The sequence below is a fragment of the Bubalus bubalis genome, chromosome 19, assembly GCF_019923935.1.
Source record: "Bubalus bubalis isolate 160015118507 breed Murrah chromosome 19, NDDB_SH_1, whole genome shotgun sequence".
NCBI classification, from domain to species: domain Eukaryota; kingdom Metazoa; phylum Chordata; class Mammalia; order Artiodactyla; family Bovidae; genus Bubalus; species Bubalus bubalis.
Genome location: NC_059175.1, coordinates 13,605,790 through 13,624,758, shown reverse-complemented (window position 1 = coordinate 13,624,758; position 18,969 = coordinate 13,605,790). Strand labels below are relative to the sequence as shown.

Sequence of the window (18,969 nt, the reverse complement as noted above, 5' to 3'; positions counted from 1 at the left end):
AACCATATACACCAGCATGATTATAATGAGCAACCATGGACTTTAAGCTGGGGGAGTGAAGTAAGTCAGAAAGAGAAAAACAAATATCATATATTAACACACATATATGAAGTCCAGAAAAATGTTACTGACGAACCTATTTGCAGGGCAGGAATAGAGACACAGATGTAGAGAATGGACTTGTGACCTGGGGTGGGGAAGGAAAAGGTGGAACAAACTGAGAGAGTAGCAGTGACATACACACACTGCTGCTGCTGCTGCTGCTGAGTCGCCTCAGTCGTGTCCGACTCTGTGCGACCCCATAGACGGCAGCCCACCAGGCTCCCCTGTCCCTGGGACTCTCCAGGCAAAAACACTGGAGTGGGTTGCCATTTCCTTCTCCAATGCATGAAAGTGAAAAGTGAAGGTGAAGTCGCTCAGTCGTGTCCGACTCTTCGAGACCCCACGGACTGCAACCCACTAGGCTCCTCTGTCCATGGGATTCTCCAGGCAAGAGTACCGGAGTGGGTTGCCAGTGCCTTCTCCGATATACACACTACCATGTGTAAAATAAATAGCTAGTGAGAACGTATATAGCACAGGGAGCTCAGCTCAGTGCTCTGTGATGACCTAGATGGCGGGGGTGGGGGTGGGAAGGAGGCTCAAGAGAGAGTGGAGATATATATATACATATGGCTGACTCACATTGCTGTACAGCAGAAATTAACACAACATTGTAAAGCAATTATATTCCAATAAAAAAAGAAAGCAAAAAAAAAAAAAAGAAGAAGAGGGGTGTGGAAAGGTAAGGGATCAACAGCTTGGAGGTATTGGTAGGGTCAAAGAACTGATGGAGTATGAATTCTGTAAGGAGTGAGTTGGAAAAACAGGCAGCGGAAGTGAAATGTTTAAGAGAGAGTTTATGGGGAATAACAACAACAAGGCCTAGGGAAGAGTTTCTCAACCTTGGCCAACTGATATTTTAGACTAGACAACTCTTTATTGTTAAGGTCCACCTTGAGCATCTGTGGTATCTTTATTTGTGACCGCTACCAACTAGATGTCAGTAGTACCAGACCCACTCCCGTCATAATCAATCAAAATACCTCTGCTGCTGCTGCTAAGTTGCTTCAGTCGTGTCCGACTCTGTGTGACCCCATAGACGGCAGCCTACCAGGACTCCCCCGTCCCTGGGATTCTCCAGGCAAGAACACTGGAGTGGGTTGCCATTTCCTTCTCCAATGCATGAAAGTGAAAAGTGAAAATGAAGTCACTCAGTCGTGTCCAACTCTTCGCGACCCCATGGACTGCAGCCTACCAGGTGCCTCTGCCCATGGGATTGTCCAGGCAAGAGTACTGGAGTGGGGTGCCATCGCCTTCTCCGCAAAATATCTCTAGATACTACAAAATCACCCCAAGCTCTCTAGACACTATACAGTCACGCCAAACTGAGAACCACTGGTCTAGGTTATGACCAAGCAAGTGAGTGGTGAGATCACTGGAGTACAGAAGGTCAAGGAACTTAGTGGGAGAGAACTGGAAGCATTATGAATGAATGTATTACAATCGTCAAGAATCAAGACATAATAGTATTAGAGAGACAGTGAGCAGGAGCCACAATAGTCAAAACAGGAAGCAGATGTCAGCAGATGACAATTAACAGGACTGGGTTACACAATCAGATGACAAAGTTCAAAGCTGATGATAATACACTAGCTTCCCTGTAGTGGTAAAGCTAGTATGAGAACTCAGGCTCCTCTCCGAGAGCTTTTTTAAATGTCTAGAAGATGGGCAGACATTAGCACATGATTTTATGTTCAATTAAATTAGACTCACTGAGTCAAAAATAGGGGTCGGTCAAAAACAATTGGCACCATTTCTGACTGCCATATATAACACACAGCTGAAGACACATATTTTTGGCTGAATACTATCCTCAAAATAGGACACAACATCTTGGTTTTAAAAAAACTTTTTTTTTTAACTTTTCTTTCAGGCCCTTAAAAGTATTATACTGCCTTTGATGAGAAAACAAACATCTTTAATTAAATGATTCCATTATCTGTTTGCTACAGAGTAACTATAAACAACATTTTCCTTAGATAACCAGTCGCCTTTATCTTCACATGGTCTAACAACCAAGGAGGACAAAAAGACCTTAATGGACTGATTGCAATCTCCAACTGCGAGTCACAAGCTCCTCTCACTGCCACCTGGAGAGATTATCTCACCAGATTGCAAGCAGATTTACAGCAAATGCTCAATTTTCATCCCCACTTCCTAAAGCATATTCACAGGGGAAGTACTTGTTGAAATTAATAGATGTGTCCCCCTTTATAGGAGAAACAGCTCCAGATGGAAAATTCAAATTGTACTGTTATGTATTAAATTCTCCCCAATGCACTATCTTATTGAAATAATTAAGTCTTTAGGCCACAAGGAAGCTGGCTCACTGAACCCCCACGAACCCATCTGCAGAATTCTATCTTCTTACGGTTATACTGAATTTAAATTTTCTAACGCATAAGCATGAAGCAGAAAATATGGTGTCAAGGAAACGTGATATCGTCCAAGTCCTGCTCAACTTTACAGATTACCAAATCTAATATTTAAAGCTAACATAAAACAAGGGTGATATCCTCTTATTTCAAGTCCCCCAGTAGGAAGTTATCAGAGATTAATAGTTATTAGACTTTTGCACAGTGCTTTAATAATGACTAAGGTGTTTTCAGATATTGATTCTAAACTGGATGCTTTTCTATTAAAAGAGAGGATCTTCAGAGTAAGAACCAGGATTTAAATCTCAGCTTTGTCACATATTAGCTGTGTTAGATTAATCTATCGGGTTTCACTTACTCCTCTGTTGAATGGGGATAATAACGAACTTAACAGTTACCATGGAGAAAAATTTCCCTATGATAGGAATAGCATAGTTCTGACACATAATAGTTGTTCAATAAAGAAACAAAAGTCCTCTTATCTTGTTGTTAACTGGAAAAAAAAAAGCCTCAGAGGATGAAAACATTACAACCTTACCATAAGGTCTCTCTTCTTGAAAAATCAACAAGATATTCTGATTTTGAAACAAGAGATCATAAAGTCAGACTTATAGTATTTTTAGTCTTTATAATCATAATACAAATGAACACAGAGAACAGGTGCCTACCTTCCAAACTTTCTTGCTCATCTGAGGTATAAGCATCCATCTGACTTTGTTCCCGTAAGAAACGAATAACTGCATAAACTAGGTGCTTGATGGATGACATGTTTAAAGCTTAAACTTTTCCTTGATAAGAAAAAGGAAAACACTGAACTAAGTAATTTTAAAGAAGCAGTGAAGAAGATTATAAATCACAAAGGTCATAAATTACATTAAAGGTAAAAAGCAAAAGCCTGTATTACTTTCACTCCTTTCTTTTAAAGTCAAGAGGGCACAAAATATTGATATGGTAATGTATGACATTTTCATTTACACCTAGGAATATTAGGTTATGTTAAAACTTGCAAAAGTAAATTTTTTCTCAAAACATGTACAACATAAGCTTAGATTGTCACTGAACAGCTCACTATGTCCTAACAGTTTATATGGTAGGTAGCTAGATAAGCATAGGGGTACAGATACAGAAATCCCCAAAAGGCTTTAGTACTATTTTGAGGGAGATTTCATACTGCTGACTCAGAAGCTGATCCACCCAGGGCATCTTCCTTTATTTCATGAGATTTTTTTTCAAATGAATGCATAATTTACAGTCCACCTACTTTTGTAGGTGGAGACAGTTACCGGATGAGGAAATTTATTAGTGAAAGGTTGTTCAACCATTGAGGGTCATTTTTAATAAAAATGGCATTTCTATTCAATCAACAGACATGTCAGATAATCATTGCCCAAGTCGATGGATACTACAAGCCGACCAATGCTCTCTGCAGTAGCTGTGCTCTCGTGGACAGACTGGAAGCTCCGGGTCATGTTCATTCACATGGAATACTATCGCATCCAAACGGTGGCGCAGGTCCAGACGGCATTAATGGCTTATTTCCACTAAATCGCATCATCCATCTGTTCCCCAGGTTCCCTAATTCAAAGCCAGGGTGTGGTACCCACCGCGAGGACGTTTACTACTCGGTGCTTATTTTAAAAGAGAGCCCAGCCTATAGGCCACGGGATTGCAAGTCCTAAATAAGGACCCAGGGCAGAAGGGTGCAAAAAGAATGGGGAGGGGGAGAGGGGACGCGAGACAAAATGAAGTCCAACCTCCTCCAGGCTTCTCCCCATTCCTCTCCCCGGAGCCCCCATTCCTCTCCCCGGAGCACATCGACCTCCTTCTCCCTCCCTTCGTTACCCAGGCCTCGCCTTAGCCTCAACAGCGTTTGCTGCGGGTGAGCCGTGCAGGCCCGGACTGGGGCGGCGGGAGACGCACCCTTCCCAGACAGAAGCCCCTTACCAGGGAAGAGGATGCGAAACGGTGGCAGCGGCCCGAGGGCGTCCGTAAATGTGCCCGCCTGCCCCCTGGTTCTCCGGGCTTCAGCCTGGCTCGGGAGCGCAGCACCGCCGCCAGAGGTGTCCCAAACTTCCCCGGCTCCCAGACCGCCGACGCCCCTCAGCCCACCCCTCGCTGCGCTTGGCTCCGGGTCGCCGTCTCGCAAGAACCGCCCCCGGGGCGGTGCGAGACGCATGGGGCGGAGCCGGGGCGGGGCTGAAGTGGGCGCCAGCGTGGGGCTGCCGCACGTGGGAGGGTTCAGGCCCAGCTGGCAGCCGCCGCCACGGTTGCCTCCTGCGCTAGGCCACTGCACCGCTTCCCGGCGCCCCGCCACCCTCGCCCCCAGATCGGAGGACAACGCGCCCGCAGCCCTTCGCCTCCCAGCTCTCCCATGATCGTCCAGTGTCTTTTGGCTGTGCGAGGCCTCCACAGGTACCTCCCGTGTGCGGGCTAACCTTGACCGTGGGCGGGGGTCTTCTGCCTGGTCAGTGCCAGGCGCCCCGGGCCCAGCCTTTCCCAGCAGCACCCCTACGACGCTCCTGGAACCTTCCCTCCCCACCGCCCTCTTGGTCTACCCCAAGGGACACCTGGCGCGGGAACGTGGGGCCACCTTTCCTTTCCCTTTGTTTGGGACTGCCTCTACTGCAAGCAGTCAGACTGGTCAGAGGCCCTGCCCGAAGGAGTGCAGAAAGATGATGGGAATAAAATCGTTGGACTTTGACCCCCATCCGGAACTGCAGACCTGTCGTTAAAAGTGAGGGCAGCTGTAGACTCAGATAACAATTCTCATTTACTCCTCATGTGCATCGTTGGCACACAGATCGTTTAACATCCACGCAGAATGGAATCGCTATGATTTTGCTGCTTATTTCTGTCCATCCTTTCCAATTTCCTTTTCATTTACTTCTTCCGTATAAAACATTCTACTTCTTGCCGGGGCTAATTGACATGGTCCAAAATGGAGGAAAAGATTGCTTGGACACGGTTTGGGGCAGCTTCAGCGCTGTTTTGGATAGATTACTTAGCGCCTAACCACACCCCTCTGCAATAGACTAGTAGCATGATGGTGAGTGAGAGAATGAAATTCTTTTCCCTGCTGCGACGGATGTAGTGGTTTTCAGAAACAATGGGACTATCACCCGCATTCCCAAATCTAGCTTTCAACTGAAAATCCGAATGAAGAACCAACAGAAAAAGGTAGATCCTTATAAAACCACTTTAGAACGTAGCAATCAGCATGTAAGCTTTTTAACAGTTTTCTGTTGTACGTTGCCACTCATGCTGAGGAGTCCTTATAGTTTTGGTGCATTGGGAACCATAAAATAAACATAAAGAGTTCATGTGATTATTTTGGCCATATTTCAATCTGTCCTTTTAGTCTGCAGGCTGTAGGTGGTAGAGCTGTCAAATGAAGCTATACCAGCAAATGAGGAAATGTAATACAGGTGTAAGAAGAAAGAATAAATTTCATGTAAGACAGTAATTCTCAAACTTTTTAGTCTCAGGATCTCTTTACCACTCAAAAATTACTGAGGACCTAACAACTTCTGTTTATATGGGTTATATCTTTCCATCTTTACTGTATTAGAAATGAAACCAGGCAGATTTAAAAGTATTTATTAGTTTCTTTTTAAACAGTATTACATTTGTTACATGCCTAAGATTTTTAATGAAAAATGACCATTTTCCAAAGTGTTCCTAAAAAAAAAATCACTGAGAAGGGTGACATTATGGATTTTTTTCCTTGGGTTTGTGTGTGTGTGTGTGGTAAAATATAAATAAAATTTACCATTTTAATCATCTTTAAGTGCATAATTCAGTGGCATTAAGTGCATTCACATTGTTATGTAACCATCACCACTATTCATCTCCAGAACTTTTTTATTATTCCAAACTGAGACTCTGCATGGGGATTAAACAATAACTTTTCATTATCCCCTCTTCCAGTCTCTGGAAATCACTATTCTCTCTCCCTCTTTGAATGTGACTATTTTAGGTTCTTCATACTAGTGGAATCTTAGAATATGTGTTCTTCTGTGACTGGTTTATTTCACTCAGCAATGTGTCTTTAAACTTCATCCATGTTGTAGCATGTGTCAGAATATCCTTCCTTTTTAAGGCAGAATATATTCTGTAGTATGGATATACCACATTTTATTTGTCCAGTTGTCCATCCATGGACATTGGGTTGTTTCTACTTTTCAGCTATTTGGAATAATGCCGCTGTGATCATTGGTGTGCACATATTGTTTCAATGTCTACTTTCAGTTCTCCAGGATATGTGCCTAGAAGGAGGATTACTGAATCATATGGTAATTTTATGTTTAATTTTTGAGGAACCAGCATATTATTTTCCACAGCAGCTATACCATTTTACACTCCTTTGGCAAAGCATAAGAGTTCTAGTTTCTTCGCATCTTCATCAACACTTATTTTCTGTTTTGCCTTTTTTTTTTTTTTTCCAAAAAAAAAAAAAAAGAACCATCCTAGGAGTGGCACTGTTTTGTACTTTTGCAAAACAAATGTATGACTTAATAGAAGATAGCTGGATTCTTACGTATGCTTCCTTCCACATTTTTTCTGTTGTACTGGTTTTTTTGGTTTAAGAAAATTGAGAAAATCCCACCCATCATGTGTAGTTGTAAAAAGAGAAGTATTTTAATAGACTTTTTTAGATATTCATGGATATTCTTTGATATCACATCAGAGTTTGACAAGTGGTAGGATGGTTACAATGTGAAACATGAAACTATCAATGTACTTTTTTTACTGTTACATTAAAATCCATGAGTCTGTCTTACAGTTTGAATGAATCTTTAACCTATGCATGATTTTGTAATATCAGACACACCATTTGGAAAATTGTGGCTCACTGTGTTACACATCTTTCTAGTGTTCTAAGGTGCCTAGAGTTTTATCCACCATTGCTTTTCACCATCAGTGCAGATGTCAACCAAGTGGAAAAGGTAGATAATGTCTTAGTATTTTTATGAAATTCCTTCAACCTCATGTACTCCTTAAAATGGTCTCAAGAACTACTGCCCATATGCTCATCCAGGAAGGCAGACCACATTTTGAGAACCACTGATACGTGTTATCCAGATTCTTTGTTTATGCGTGGAAGGAAATAAACATAAAAAACCATACAGTTGTTACTTTTTTAGGAGCTAGCAATCTACCATGAATATATCAATGTTTTTGTTACTCAAGGGCATGTTGCTGCTGCTGCTAAGTCGCTTCAGTCGTGTCCAACTCTGTGCGACCCCATAGACGGCAGCGTATCAGGCCCCCCCGTCCCTGGGATTCTCCAGGCAAGAACACTGCAGTGGGTTGCCATTTCCTTCTCCAATGCAGGAAAGTGAAAAGTGAAAATGAAGTCGCTCAATCGTGTCCGACTCTTAGCGACCCCATGGACTGCAGCCTACCAGGCTCCTCCACCCATGGGATTTTCCAGGCAAGAGTACTGGAGTGGGGTGCCATCACCTTCTATATTGCAGTTAATCAGTGTACTCTATAATGATCCAGTAGTCATCAACCCCAGGCTCTTAAGAATGACTTAGTAACAGAGTCTCTGTTTCAAAACCTGTATCTTCCTTAAAGAGTAAGTACTTGACCACATGGAAGGCCCTCTGTGTACTCCTAATCATCTTCCTGTTCCCTCTGACACTTGGGAATTCATTTTAGTGTTACATGAGTAACTAGGTAACTGGCTTATGATATCTTTTGGGTTTTCCTGAAGGCAGAGTTACTATAGACCCCCTTCCCGAAGCCAGCGTGGCAGCCAGGATCATTGATTGGGGTATTTAGCCAATTTCTTGGGAATAAGTAGACTGGGAATCTGGAGATTGAATTGTAGTTGCTGTTCATCTAACCTTGTGACCTTAATTAAATCACCCAAGTTCTCGGATTTCTCTTAAATTTCTTATTTTGTAAAATGAAAAGGAGTAGGTAAAATGATGTCTAAGATTTCTTTCAGCTCTTGTTGTCATTGCAGTTAAACCAGGAGAATTTCCCCTCATGGAGGCCAGATTGCAGACACAGCATGTGAGCCACGCAAAATCTGATGTATATTATAAAGTGAGGGATGGTTGGGATGGTCAGAGAAGTGAGAGAAATGATTCAACAGTGCTTAGTCCAAATTATAGCTATGATAGCGCTAATTTCATCTTTCCGTTAAACAAAGAACCTTGATTTGTAAAATTATGATAGCAATACATATTCCCTGTAGTAGTTGTTGTTCAGTCACTAAGTCATATCTGACTCTTTGTAGGGCACCAGGCTCTCCTGTCCTTCACCATCTCCTGGAGTTTGCTTAAATCAGGTCTGTTGAGTCGGTGATGCTATCTAACCTAACCATCTATTGATAAGCAAAAGAAAATATACACAATTCACCTATCCAGAAGCAGTCATTAATAGCTTCTAAAATATTTTTTGTAAAGAGACATATTTTTACAAATATGAGATTATATAATACTTATTCTATAATCTTTCTGTAATATAAACATCATTCCATAATACAAATACCTATAATGTAGTTCATTTGTGGGAGGTTTGGTAATCCACTAAACCCTATTTTTTGGACATATCAACTATTTCCAACTTTCTGCTATGAGTAAAAGTGCTAAGATCAACATTCTAGCTATCAAATTTTTAAGTCCTTAATTATTTCCATAGCCAGAGTTCTTAATGATGGAATTTGAACATCAAACGGTATGCATATCCTTCAGGCTTTTGTTGCTTGCTACATATTCTCCTAAATATTTCTACCAAAGTATGCTTTTATCAGCAGAATGTGCAGTGTTAGTTTCCTACACCTTTACTAACACTGAGCATTTTAGTATTTTTTATCCTTACCAATTTGATAAGTGGAAACATTATAAAAGTTGTTTGCTTTCTGATGTGAGAATTTATTCATATGGGATATCTTAGAAAGTCAAACAAATTAAATTACAGCCATCTATAACTTAAACAATATTTATGTTTCTGACTATAATTAAATTAAATTGAGGTTCTCCCCCCAAATCCAGTATATATATGCCCCAAATTTTTAGAGAAGGAAATGGCAACTCACTCCAGTGTTCTTGCCTGGAGAATCCCAGGGACGGGGTAGCCTCGTGGGCTGCCGTCTATGGGGTCACACAGAGTCAGACATGACTGAAGCGACTTGCAGCAAATTTTTAGAGCAATAGTGCTAGAAAAAGAAAAATTAACTAAAAAAAGGAAAGGTTAGTAGTTAACAATTATGAAAGGCTAGACTGAGATTATTTATAGAAATGGATTTTTAAAAGTTGGAAGATTTATTTTGATCTTTGTTGCTTTTGTTCTGTCACATCTTTGATTAAGACAAAGCACAGAACTTCCCTGGAGAAGGAAATGGCAACCCACTCCAGTATTCCTGCCTGGAGAATCTCATGGACAGAGGAGCCTGGCAGTCCATGGGGTTGCAGACAGTCGGTCATGACTGAGCAACTAACGCACAACACACAGAGCTTCCATAGGGAGAAACGCCTAGATTAAAATCTGAAGAACCAAGGAAATTGATGTTTATTGAGTACATATTGTACAATATATCCATAAACCTCTGCATTAGGAATGCCTATGGCCAGGCATTCTAGACTAGATTATACAGGCTATGGTAATCTGGAGCCAGTTTGCTTCAATTTGTATGCTGGTTCTGCCACTCACTAGCACTGTGATCTCAGGCAAAGTTGCTTAACTTCTCTGTGTTTATTTCTTCATCTCTTAATTGGGAATTGATTGGCTGGTTTCTTCACTCACCCAGTATTTACTGAACATCTAATGTGTGCCAGGTAGGATTCCAGTCTAAGGATACAACAATGAACGCAGCAGCCAAAATATCTTGTGTTCATGGAGTTCACCTTTGCAGAAGAGATTACTAAGGAAAATACAGAGTGTGTTAGATGGGGAATTGTGCCAAGAACAAGAGTAGGGACTTCCCTGGTAGTCCAGTGGTTGGGAGTCTGCCTGCCAATGCAGGGGACATGGGTTCGATCCCTGGTCTGGAAAGAGCCCACATGCCATGGAGCAACTAAGCCTGTCTGCCACGACTGCTGAGCCCATGCTCTAGAGCCTGTGCTCCACAAGAGAAACCAGAAGCCACTGCAATGAGAAGCCTGCACGCTGCAACAAAGGGTAGCCCTCGCTGGCCACGACCAGAGAAAGCCCACGTGCAGCAATGAATGAATAAATAAATAAAATTTTTTTTAAAAAAAGAGCAAGAGTAAAGCCAGAAACAGGGCAGCCCAAAATTACAGAGATGACTGAAAGGGGCTCACTGAGAAGGTGATTCTATGCCTCAAATACTATGTTTGAAAAAGTAAAAACTCTTTAGTTTTCTAGTCACAATTCTAGTCACATTTCTAGTCACAATGGCATACATTTTAGATAGGAGGGTGGGGGATGAGACAAGAGGGGGAGATTGTCCTCACCTGGACTAGAAGACCTAGTTCTCCCTTCTGCTGAGAGTCTCCTTTACTACTCACACAGAACAGTTCACTCCCAACACTTCTGGTCACGATGTGTGTGGAGGTGTTTTACCACAACAAACAATTCTCTTATACCAACTAGGTATCCAGTAATTTAACTCAGTTCTGCCCCTTTCTACCTGGAGATGGCATCAGATTCCACAGCTCAAGTTCTCAGTCCCACAAGACTGCTCCCACCCTCCTCAGAAGGTAGCTGCACGTCCATGTTGTCACCTCTGCTTCTGACCCATGGGCTGTAAATCTGAGGTTCCCGCAACCTTCTCCTTGGGGTTTATTAATTCGCTAGAGCATTTCACAGAATTCAGGAAAACACATTTACCACTTTATGAAAGGATATTTTCAGGATACAGATGAGCAACTAGAGAAGGAGATGCATAGAGCAAGGTCTCCCAAGCACAAGAGGTTCCGTCCCTTTGGAGTTTGGGTGTGTTCCCCTCCGGGTGTGAGTGTGTTCACTTGTGGAAGCTTTCTGAAGGGGTTTTACGGCATCTTCTTCAGGTAGGCTGATCAATCACTAACTCCATTTTTTACTCCTTCTCCCTTCTCAAGAGAATGGGGGCTGGAGCTGAAAATTCCAAGCTTTAAATCATGGCTTGGGTCTTTCTAGTGACCAAGGCTCATCCCAGAGCCCGCCCAGAGTCCCCTCATCAGAGCAAAAGACTCCAGGGCTTCAGGAGCCTTGTATCAGGAACCAGGGTCAGAGATGGAATATTAGAACAAAAGAAGCTCTTACCAGCTTAGGGATTTACAAGTGTTTTAGGAGCTCTGTGTCAGGAACCAGGGCCAGAGAACAATATGCATCTATTTTCTGTTAACTCATGTCACCTTTTTAGATTGAGAGATAATACATGTAGAGCGCTTTGAGCATTGTCTGGCTAAATCCATTACTATGGCTCCAATAATGCATATAACATTAAATCTCAGTGGAGTACAAGGATAAATCTTTCTTTTTCTGACAAATCTATATGTTTGTTGGGCAGTTTTTCTGGCCCTGACTGGGCTCATTCTGCACCTCGAGTCAGCCATGGGTTGTGTAGGCAGTTCTGCTGATCTTGGCCGAGCTCTCTAACATGTTTGGGGATCTAGGGTGGCCAAAGCTGAGGCCACTTGGCTCTCTGTCACATTATCTCTCATCCTCCAGGAGGCTAACTGGCTTGCTGTAATGTCAGGGCAGGCTTCCATGAGCACCAGTTCAGTTCAGTCACTCAGTTGTGTCTGACTCTTTGTGACCACATGAACCGCAGCACGCCAGGCCTCCCTGTCCATCGCCAACTCCCGGAGTCCATCCAAACCCATGTCCATCGAGTCAGTGATGCCATCCAACCATCTTAACCTCTGTCCTCCCCTTCTCCTCCTGCCCTCAATCTTTCCCAGCATCAGGGTCCTTTCCAATGAGTCAGATCTTCATATCAGGTGGCCAAAGTATTGGAGTTTCAGCTTCAACATCAGTCCTTCCAATGAACACCCAGGACTGATCTCCTTTAGGATGGACTGGTTGGATCTCCTTGCAGTCCAAGGGACTCTCAAAAGTCTTCTCCAACACCACAGTTCAAAAGCATCAATTCTTCAGTGCTCAGCTTTCTTCACAGTCCAACTCTCATATCTATACATGACCACAGGAAAAACCATAGCCTTGACTAAACGGACCTTTATTGACAAAGTAATGTCTCTGCTTTTTAATGTGCTGTCTAGGTTGGTCATAACTTTCCTTCCAAGGAGTGAGTGTCTTTTAATTTCATGGCTGCAATCACCATCTGCAGTGATTTTGGAGCCCAAAAAAAGGAAGTCTGACACTGTCTCCACTGTTTCCCCATGTATTTGCCATGAAGTGATGGGACCAGATGCCATGATCTTCGTTTTCTGGATTTTGAGCTTTAAGCCAACTTTTTCACTCTCCTCTTTTACTTTCATCAAGAAGCTCTTTAGTTCTTCTTCACTTTCTGCCATAAAGGGTGGTGTCATCTGTGTATCTGAGGTTATTGATATTTCTCCCGGCAATCTTGATTCCAGCTTGTGCTTCCTCCAGCCCAGCGTTTCTCATGATGTACTCCACATGTAATAAGCAGGGTGACAATATACAGCCTTGACGTACTCCTTTTCCTATTTGGAACCAGTCTGTTGTTCCATGTCCAGTTCTAACTGTTGCTTCCTGACTTGCATACAGGTTTCTCAAGAGGCAGGTCGGGTGGTCTGGTATTCCTGTCTCATAATTTTCCACAGTTTATTGTGATCCATAAAGTCAAAGGCTTTGAAGACCTCCTGAGGCCTAGGCTTAGAACTGGTATTCTGTCAGCTGCCACAGTTACTGGACTGGCCAAAGAAAGTCATAAGGCCATCTCAGATTCAAGAAATGGGAAAATAGATCCTGACTTTTAATGGGAGGGAACAGCAGATTCAAATTATAGGAGGGCATAAATATGTAGAGGGATGGGGCCATTTTAGCAATTAGTCTACCACATTGGCACACAAAAGCTCAATAAATATTAAATATTATTTTTATATTTATAAGTTGCCTAGTTGTATTTTGGGGGTTTTAAATTGAGATTATTAATTTGTAAGAGCCCTTCTAGATGTTGCAGTTTTTTTGTCTTTGAATTTTGGGGTGGACTGTTATTGCTTTTTGCTTTTTTGCCCTATAGAAGTTTACATTTTTACTGTAATAAGACGTATCAGTCTTTTTTCCTTTATGACTTCTGCCTTGGTCTCATGCCTAGAAAGCCCTGTCCTACTCCAAGACTGTAAGTTTTTTAGATCACCTACATTTCTTATAGTACTCTTATGTTTTATTTTTCACAGTTAAACCCTTTCTCTGTCATGAAGACTGACATTTTTTTTTTGGAAAGACTTTTTTCTAATTATTAAGTGAACCAAAAAGGAAATCAACACAGAAACTATAGTAAGTATAAGAGAAAGGCCAGCTTACTAAATATGAGTTTCAGATTTACCATAGCTTACTTTCAAAGACCCTGTCCTTTTCCACCTACTCTGAGATTTTCTATACCTCCTGCTTAGCATTCAAAAGGATAGTCTCATATTTCTCTCCACATGTAGCTGGTATCTTTGATATCTAATCTTATTTGTCATGAAGACCAAGAGAAAATTCTTTTTCTGCCTCACATTGTAGGCAGAGCTATGGGGACTGAAATAATCATAGCCTTCAGGTAACACCTGCTTGCCGCAATGGATGACATATATACTATAAAGCTCCATTGTCAGATCTTATCATTCTAACACTGAAAATTATACATTTATACAGCATACAGATTCTAATAGGAATTTTCTGCCAAGGCGCAACATAAAGTATCTCTTAACTATTTAAGTAAAAGAGAAGATGAATGATATTAGATTCCATCTACAAATTGGACAGCTCTTTTGGAGGTCTCATGTTCAGTCATTTTTTCATTTTACAAATACTTATTGAATATCTGTTATGTTATTATTTAATCTCAATGCCACCTTATCCTAAACTATATTTAAACATTCCTATAAATCCTCCCTTTGGAGGATCCTCTGTCTCAATGACTGTCACCAGTTACCCAAGTCAAAAGACTTGTTCCTCGCCTCTTTTTCTCTAACTTTCCTATCAACCCCCAAGTCTTCAAATTCTTTCTCTTCTTTATTTGAGGTGTCACCCCTATAATCCAAACCTTGGTCGTCAGTCTTAGCCACAGTTTTTGGTTCCTACTTATATACTTTCCTTATGAAGACCAAGATCTTTATGAAATGCGAATGTGGTGCATCACACTCTTAAAATTCTTCTTATGATTGCCATGAATCTTAGGATAAAATCACACCTCATTCATATGGTTTATAAAGCCCTATACAGTTTGACCATGACTTAGCTCTCCTGGCTTCTCCTACTCAGTGTTTTAGCCAGAGAATTCATGGTGTTCCCAGAGTAGTTGCTTAAAAAATATATTTGGTGAATGGATGGATGAAAATATGTCATCAGTGATAATGACTTAAAATTCAGCATTCATTCCTGATACCTAAGGAATATAGGCCTAGATTTGGCATTTTTATATGGACAATGACAGTTATAACTTCCACTAGAAAGTAAATATTTCAAACTCTTTATGAAATAGCTCATTGTGAATTTCTTTATGCAAAAAAAAAAAAAAAGTTTCCAGGGGAAATTTCTATTATATAGTTATGTAATAAAAAATTACAGTGTAGAGTAATATGCAGCAGGAAGCTAACCTGACCAACAGACTCATGGGAATTTTGAGTGTATACCAGTTGACTATGAGGCAGAAAGGAAGCTACACATTAAAAGAGATGATCTTTGTCATATTCCCTTGTCACCACGGGGAACATTCAAATAGTGACTTGGTGCCTTACAAACCCAGTTGGTGGATCTGTACAGTAATAGTCTAATTAAGGAATACTATATATATTAATATGGGCTTCCTAGGTCTCAATGGTAAAGAATCTGCCTGCCAGTACAGGAGATGCGGGAGAAACAGGTTTGGTCCCTGGGCTAGGAAGATCCCCTGGAGGAAGAAATGGCAACCCACTCCAGTATTCTTTCCTGGAAAATCCCATGAATGGAGGAGCCTGGCGGGCTATAGTTCATAGGGTCACAAAGATTCAGACACCGCTGAGCAACTGAGCACACAATATATGTTAATATACATTAATGCATTAATAGCAAAGCTTATTCTACATATGTCAACCTGGATATGGAAGAAGTTGAAGACAGAGCCAGGCTCTGAAGTACTGGGTCAGAAGCAACCTACCTGAGAAGGAACAGAAAGTGAACTTCTCATGAGTGGGTCTGGACTGGCCCAGGGCAGGAAAGCCAGACTCTCTGGACTTGTATGACCTGGAAGCTGCTTGGGCCTGGGGAAACTCATGACAGTAAGCAGAGCATAATCCTGAGAAAAGCCAAAATACTTACTTGTTGTTCAGACCAAGAAGGTAATAACATGCAGCTTGCCCTAGCTGGTGGAAGAAGTACCCAGAAGAATGCAGAGAAGACATGATGTGGATTCATACCCTGGAACCCGTCTCATTCCTGCTCTACTGGACCTAGACCCTGTGCGCTCAGCGCTGTACTCCCATAACTGCACAGACGTAGCCGAAGGGAAGTAAGAACAGAACAGACCTTCTTGGAATGGCAAAAAGGACCCAAGGCTACTCAGTAAGGGGTTTAGCAGCTCATCAAAAGTGTTTTTAATGATACTGAAAAATTATAAAGTTACAGAAGAGGTACATAGTAGAATGTGGTCAATTGAAACCTATATGTAACTTTCAAACCTTCATTCCCTCATGCCACAAATATTAACTGAATGTGGTTACTATATGCCAGGGACTGTGCTACATACCACGAGGAATGTAGATGTAACAAACTTAGGTCCTATTTGCAAAGGACTTAGATTGTATTTGCTTATTGAAATTTACTCTGTACCCCTGTCTTTATCATATTTAATTCATGATCGCTTGCCTAAAAAATACACCTTAAGATTAGTAAAGGGAAAAGAATACTAGGCAAAAAAAAAATTAAACATTAGGATCAGTCTAGTTCTTCTAACTGGGTTCAGAATTGTAATGTGAGCTTTCTGGCAATAAAGACAAAGGGGAAACAAACATATCATTAAAAATGATCAGGAACAGAGTTTTTCCTGGTACTGTTTGTGAGATACAATGTGGTGAAATGTGCATGATATAGGGGAAATTGTGTAAATACAGTGAATACTTACATAGTATATGTATTATGTATGTGTATAAGTAGAGTTTTATGGGCTATTTCTTATTCTGATCCTTCTTAAAAGGTCAAGTTATGATCAACCTAGACAGCATATTAAAAAACAGAGACATTACTTTGCCAACAAAGGTCCATCTAGTCAAGGCTATGGTTTTTCCAGTGGTCACATATGGATGTGAGAGTTGGACTATAAAGAAAGCTGAGCACCAAAGAATTGATACTTTTGACCTGTGGTGTTGGAGAATACTCTTGAGAGTCCCCTGGACTGCAAGGAGATCCAACCGGTCCATCCTAAAGGAAATCAGTCCTGAATGCTCATTGGAAGGACTGATGGTGAAGCTGAAACTCCAATGCTTTGGCCACCTGATGCGAAGAACTGACTCATTTGAAAAGACCCTGATGCTGGGAAAGATTGAAGGCAGGAGGAGAATGGGATGACAGAGGATGAGATGGTTGGATGGCATCAATGACTTGATGGACATGAGTTTGAGTAAGCTCTGGGAGTTGGTGATGGACAGGGAGGCCTGGCATGCTGCAGTCCATGGGGTCGCAAAGAGTCCGACACAGCTGAGTGACTAAACCAAACTGAACTGAAAAGGCCAAGGCAATACAGGCTAGTAAGGGTGATAAGGCACATACATAAACAATTAGAATCCAAGATAGAGGGTGATAAGTGCCCTGGAGAGTAATAGAGAAGTTGATATGGGAGTTCAGGGGAAGGAGAGATTTCTTTCAGGATAAAAGAAAGTGGCAAAGTCATAATTGATCCTTGAAGGTAGGATCTGGACATAGGAAGCCCAGGAGAGGGAGTTCCCTTCCCCTAAGACTATCTGCCAGAATTTAGGAACAGGCACATTAAAGTAAGTTGAGTATCCAAGACAAACATGCTAAAAACTAATGAAATGACTCCAAGAAAAAGAATGTTGCTACACCTTAAACTTACACTGTGTTATATGGGAAGTATAGCTCAGTAAAGCTGGACAAAGAACAAAGTTCAGTGTGTAGAGATTTACACCCCTCAAAAAAAAGAAAAAAGAGAATGTGCAAACAGCATTACTTTGGAGGCTGACCTGGTTTTAGATGTTTGAATAATCTCACAAAGTCTCAGTTTCTTCAGTCCTAAAATAGAGATAACATTTACTACCTCTCATAATTTTTGTAAGGCATGCAGGAACTAATGTAGATGAGAGCATCTGGCACAGTGGTTGATACCATGGGTACATAGTAACTTATAATTTTCTCCTTGCCATTCAAGGTAGAAAAAAGTAGTTCTAAGGACCTGGATAATTAAGAACTGACTACGATCTTCTTCAACTCATGGCAGGGTCACATCGTGATGAATGCATAGTAAGTTGAAAAGTCAGAATCCTTTTAATACACCTAATCTACCAAACATCATCACATCATCCTAGCCTACCTTAAACATTCTCAGAGCACTTACATTAGCACAAGCCTATTTTATAATCAAGTGTTGAATGTCTCGTGTAATTTACTGAATACTGTCCTGAAGGTGAAAAACAGAAATGTGTGGGTATAGATTGATTGTAAGTGTATTGGTTGTTTACCCTTGTGATCACATGGCTGACTGGAGGCTGCAGTCTACCGCCCAGCTCCATGACAGAGTATCTTCCCGTGTAGCGCTAGCCTGAGAAAAGGTAAATATTCAGATTTTGAAGAATGGTTTCTGTGGAATTCTTTTCACACCATCATAAGTCAAAAAATCTTAAATCTAGCCGTTGTAATTCAAGGGCTGTGTATATTCATGAATATTGAAAGTTACAAATGCTTTATCAGTGACTGGGAACAGGATATAAAGACCTACCAGGAAAACCTTAGTAGTGAAAACTTAGAATTCCTGAGGATCTCCACTCCCTGGGACACCATTCTAAAGAGGAGAGTCTTAATAGTATCCCAAGATGAAATCTTATATGTAAGCTAAACACATCACCTGTATGAGAGCAGGATGATGTAAGAGCAGCCCATGGGAAAAACTTAGAACCTTGACTTGTTTTTCGGTTTCAGTGTGAATCAGCCGCTTGATGTGGCTGCCGAAGAACAAGAGAGGAAGGAACTGCTAATCAGATGACACTCTAGGTCTGGGGTGTTAGTTGCCAAGTACAGTGCAGACTTTTCAGTCCTGCCTTGCTCAGTCTCCATGTAATATTCACACTGTTGGCCACACATTCTTTCTTGATTTGCAGAGAAACAAAATTAATTTTATTCTGTTATGAACATTCCTCAAATTTCTTTCAAGCTTTATTTTCCTGACACTTGCCTCTCAAACTCTAGTTTTTCTCTG

At 41.3% G+C, this 18,969-nt stretch overlaps 2 protein-coding genes across 5 annotated transcripts in view; one reads left to right on the top strand and one right to left on the bottom strand.

Annotated features, from left to right (window-relative positions):
* SGTB (small glutamine rich tetratricopeptide repeat co-chaperone beta) overlaps positions 1-4,595 on the bottom strand; it is a 48,956-nt gene extending 44,361 nt beyond the window's left edge. The window contains exons 1-2 of one of the 3 annotated variants that reach the window (XM_025270469.3): positions 4,422-4,595; positions 3,146-3,265 (exon numbers count right to left, since the gene is read on the bottom strand). In XM_025270469.3, coding sequence (XP_025126254.1) covers positions 3,146-3,245 — 100 coding nt within the window. In that variant the 5' untranslated portion in view covers positions 3,246-3,265; positions 4,422-4,595. Of the gene's footprint in view, positions 1-3,145; positions 3,266-4,421 lie in introns of those variants that run through there. The other 2 variants (XM_025270468.3, XM_025270470.3) reach the window with 2 other exon arrangements.
* Positions 4,596-4,711: 116 nt separating this feature from the next.
* NLN (neurolysin) overlaps positions 4,712-18,969 on the top strand; it is a 94,172-nt gene continuing 79,914 nt past the window's right edge. The window contains exons 1-2 of one of the 2 annotated variants that reach the window (XM_044932467.2): positions 4,754-4,889; positions 17,926-18,017. Coding sequence is in view for 1 of the 2 variants with exons in the window: in XM_006044450.4 (XP_006044512.1) it covers positions 4,849-4,889 (41 nt within the window). In the remaining variant the exon portion in view is untranslated. Of the gene's footprint in view, positions 4,890-17,925; positions 18,018-18,969 lie in introns of both variants that reach the window. The other variant, XM_006044450.4, reaches the window with a different exon arrangement.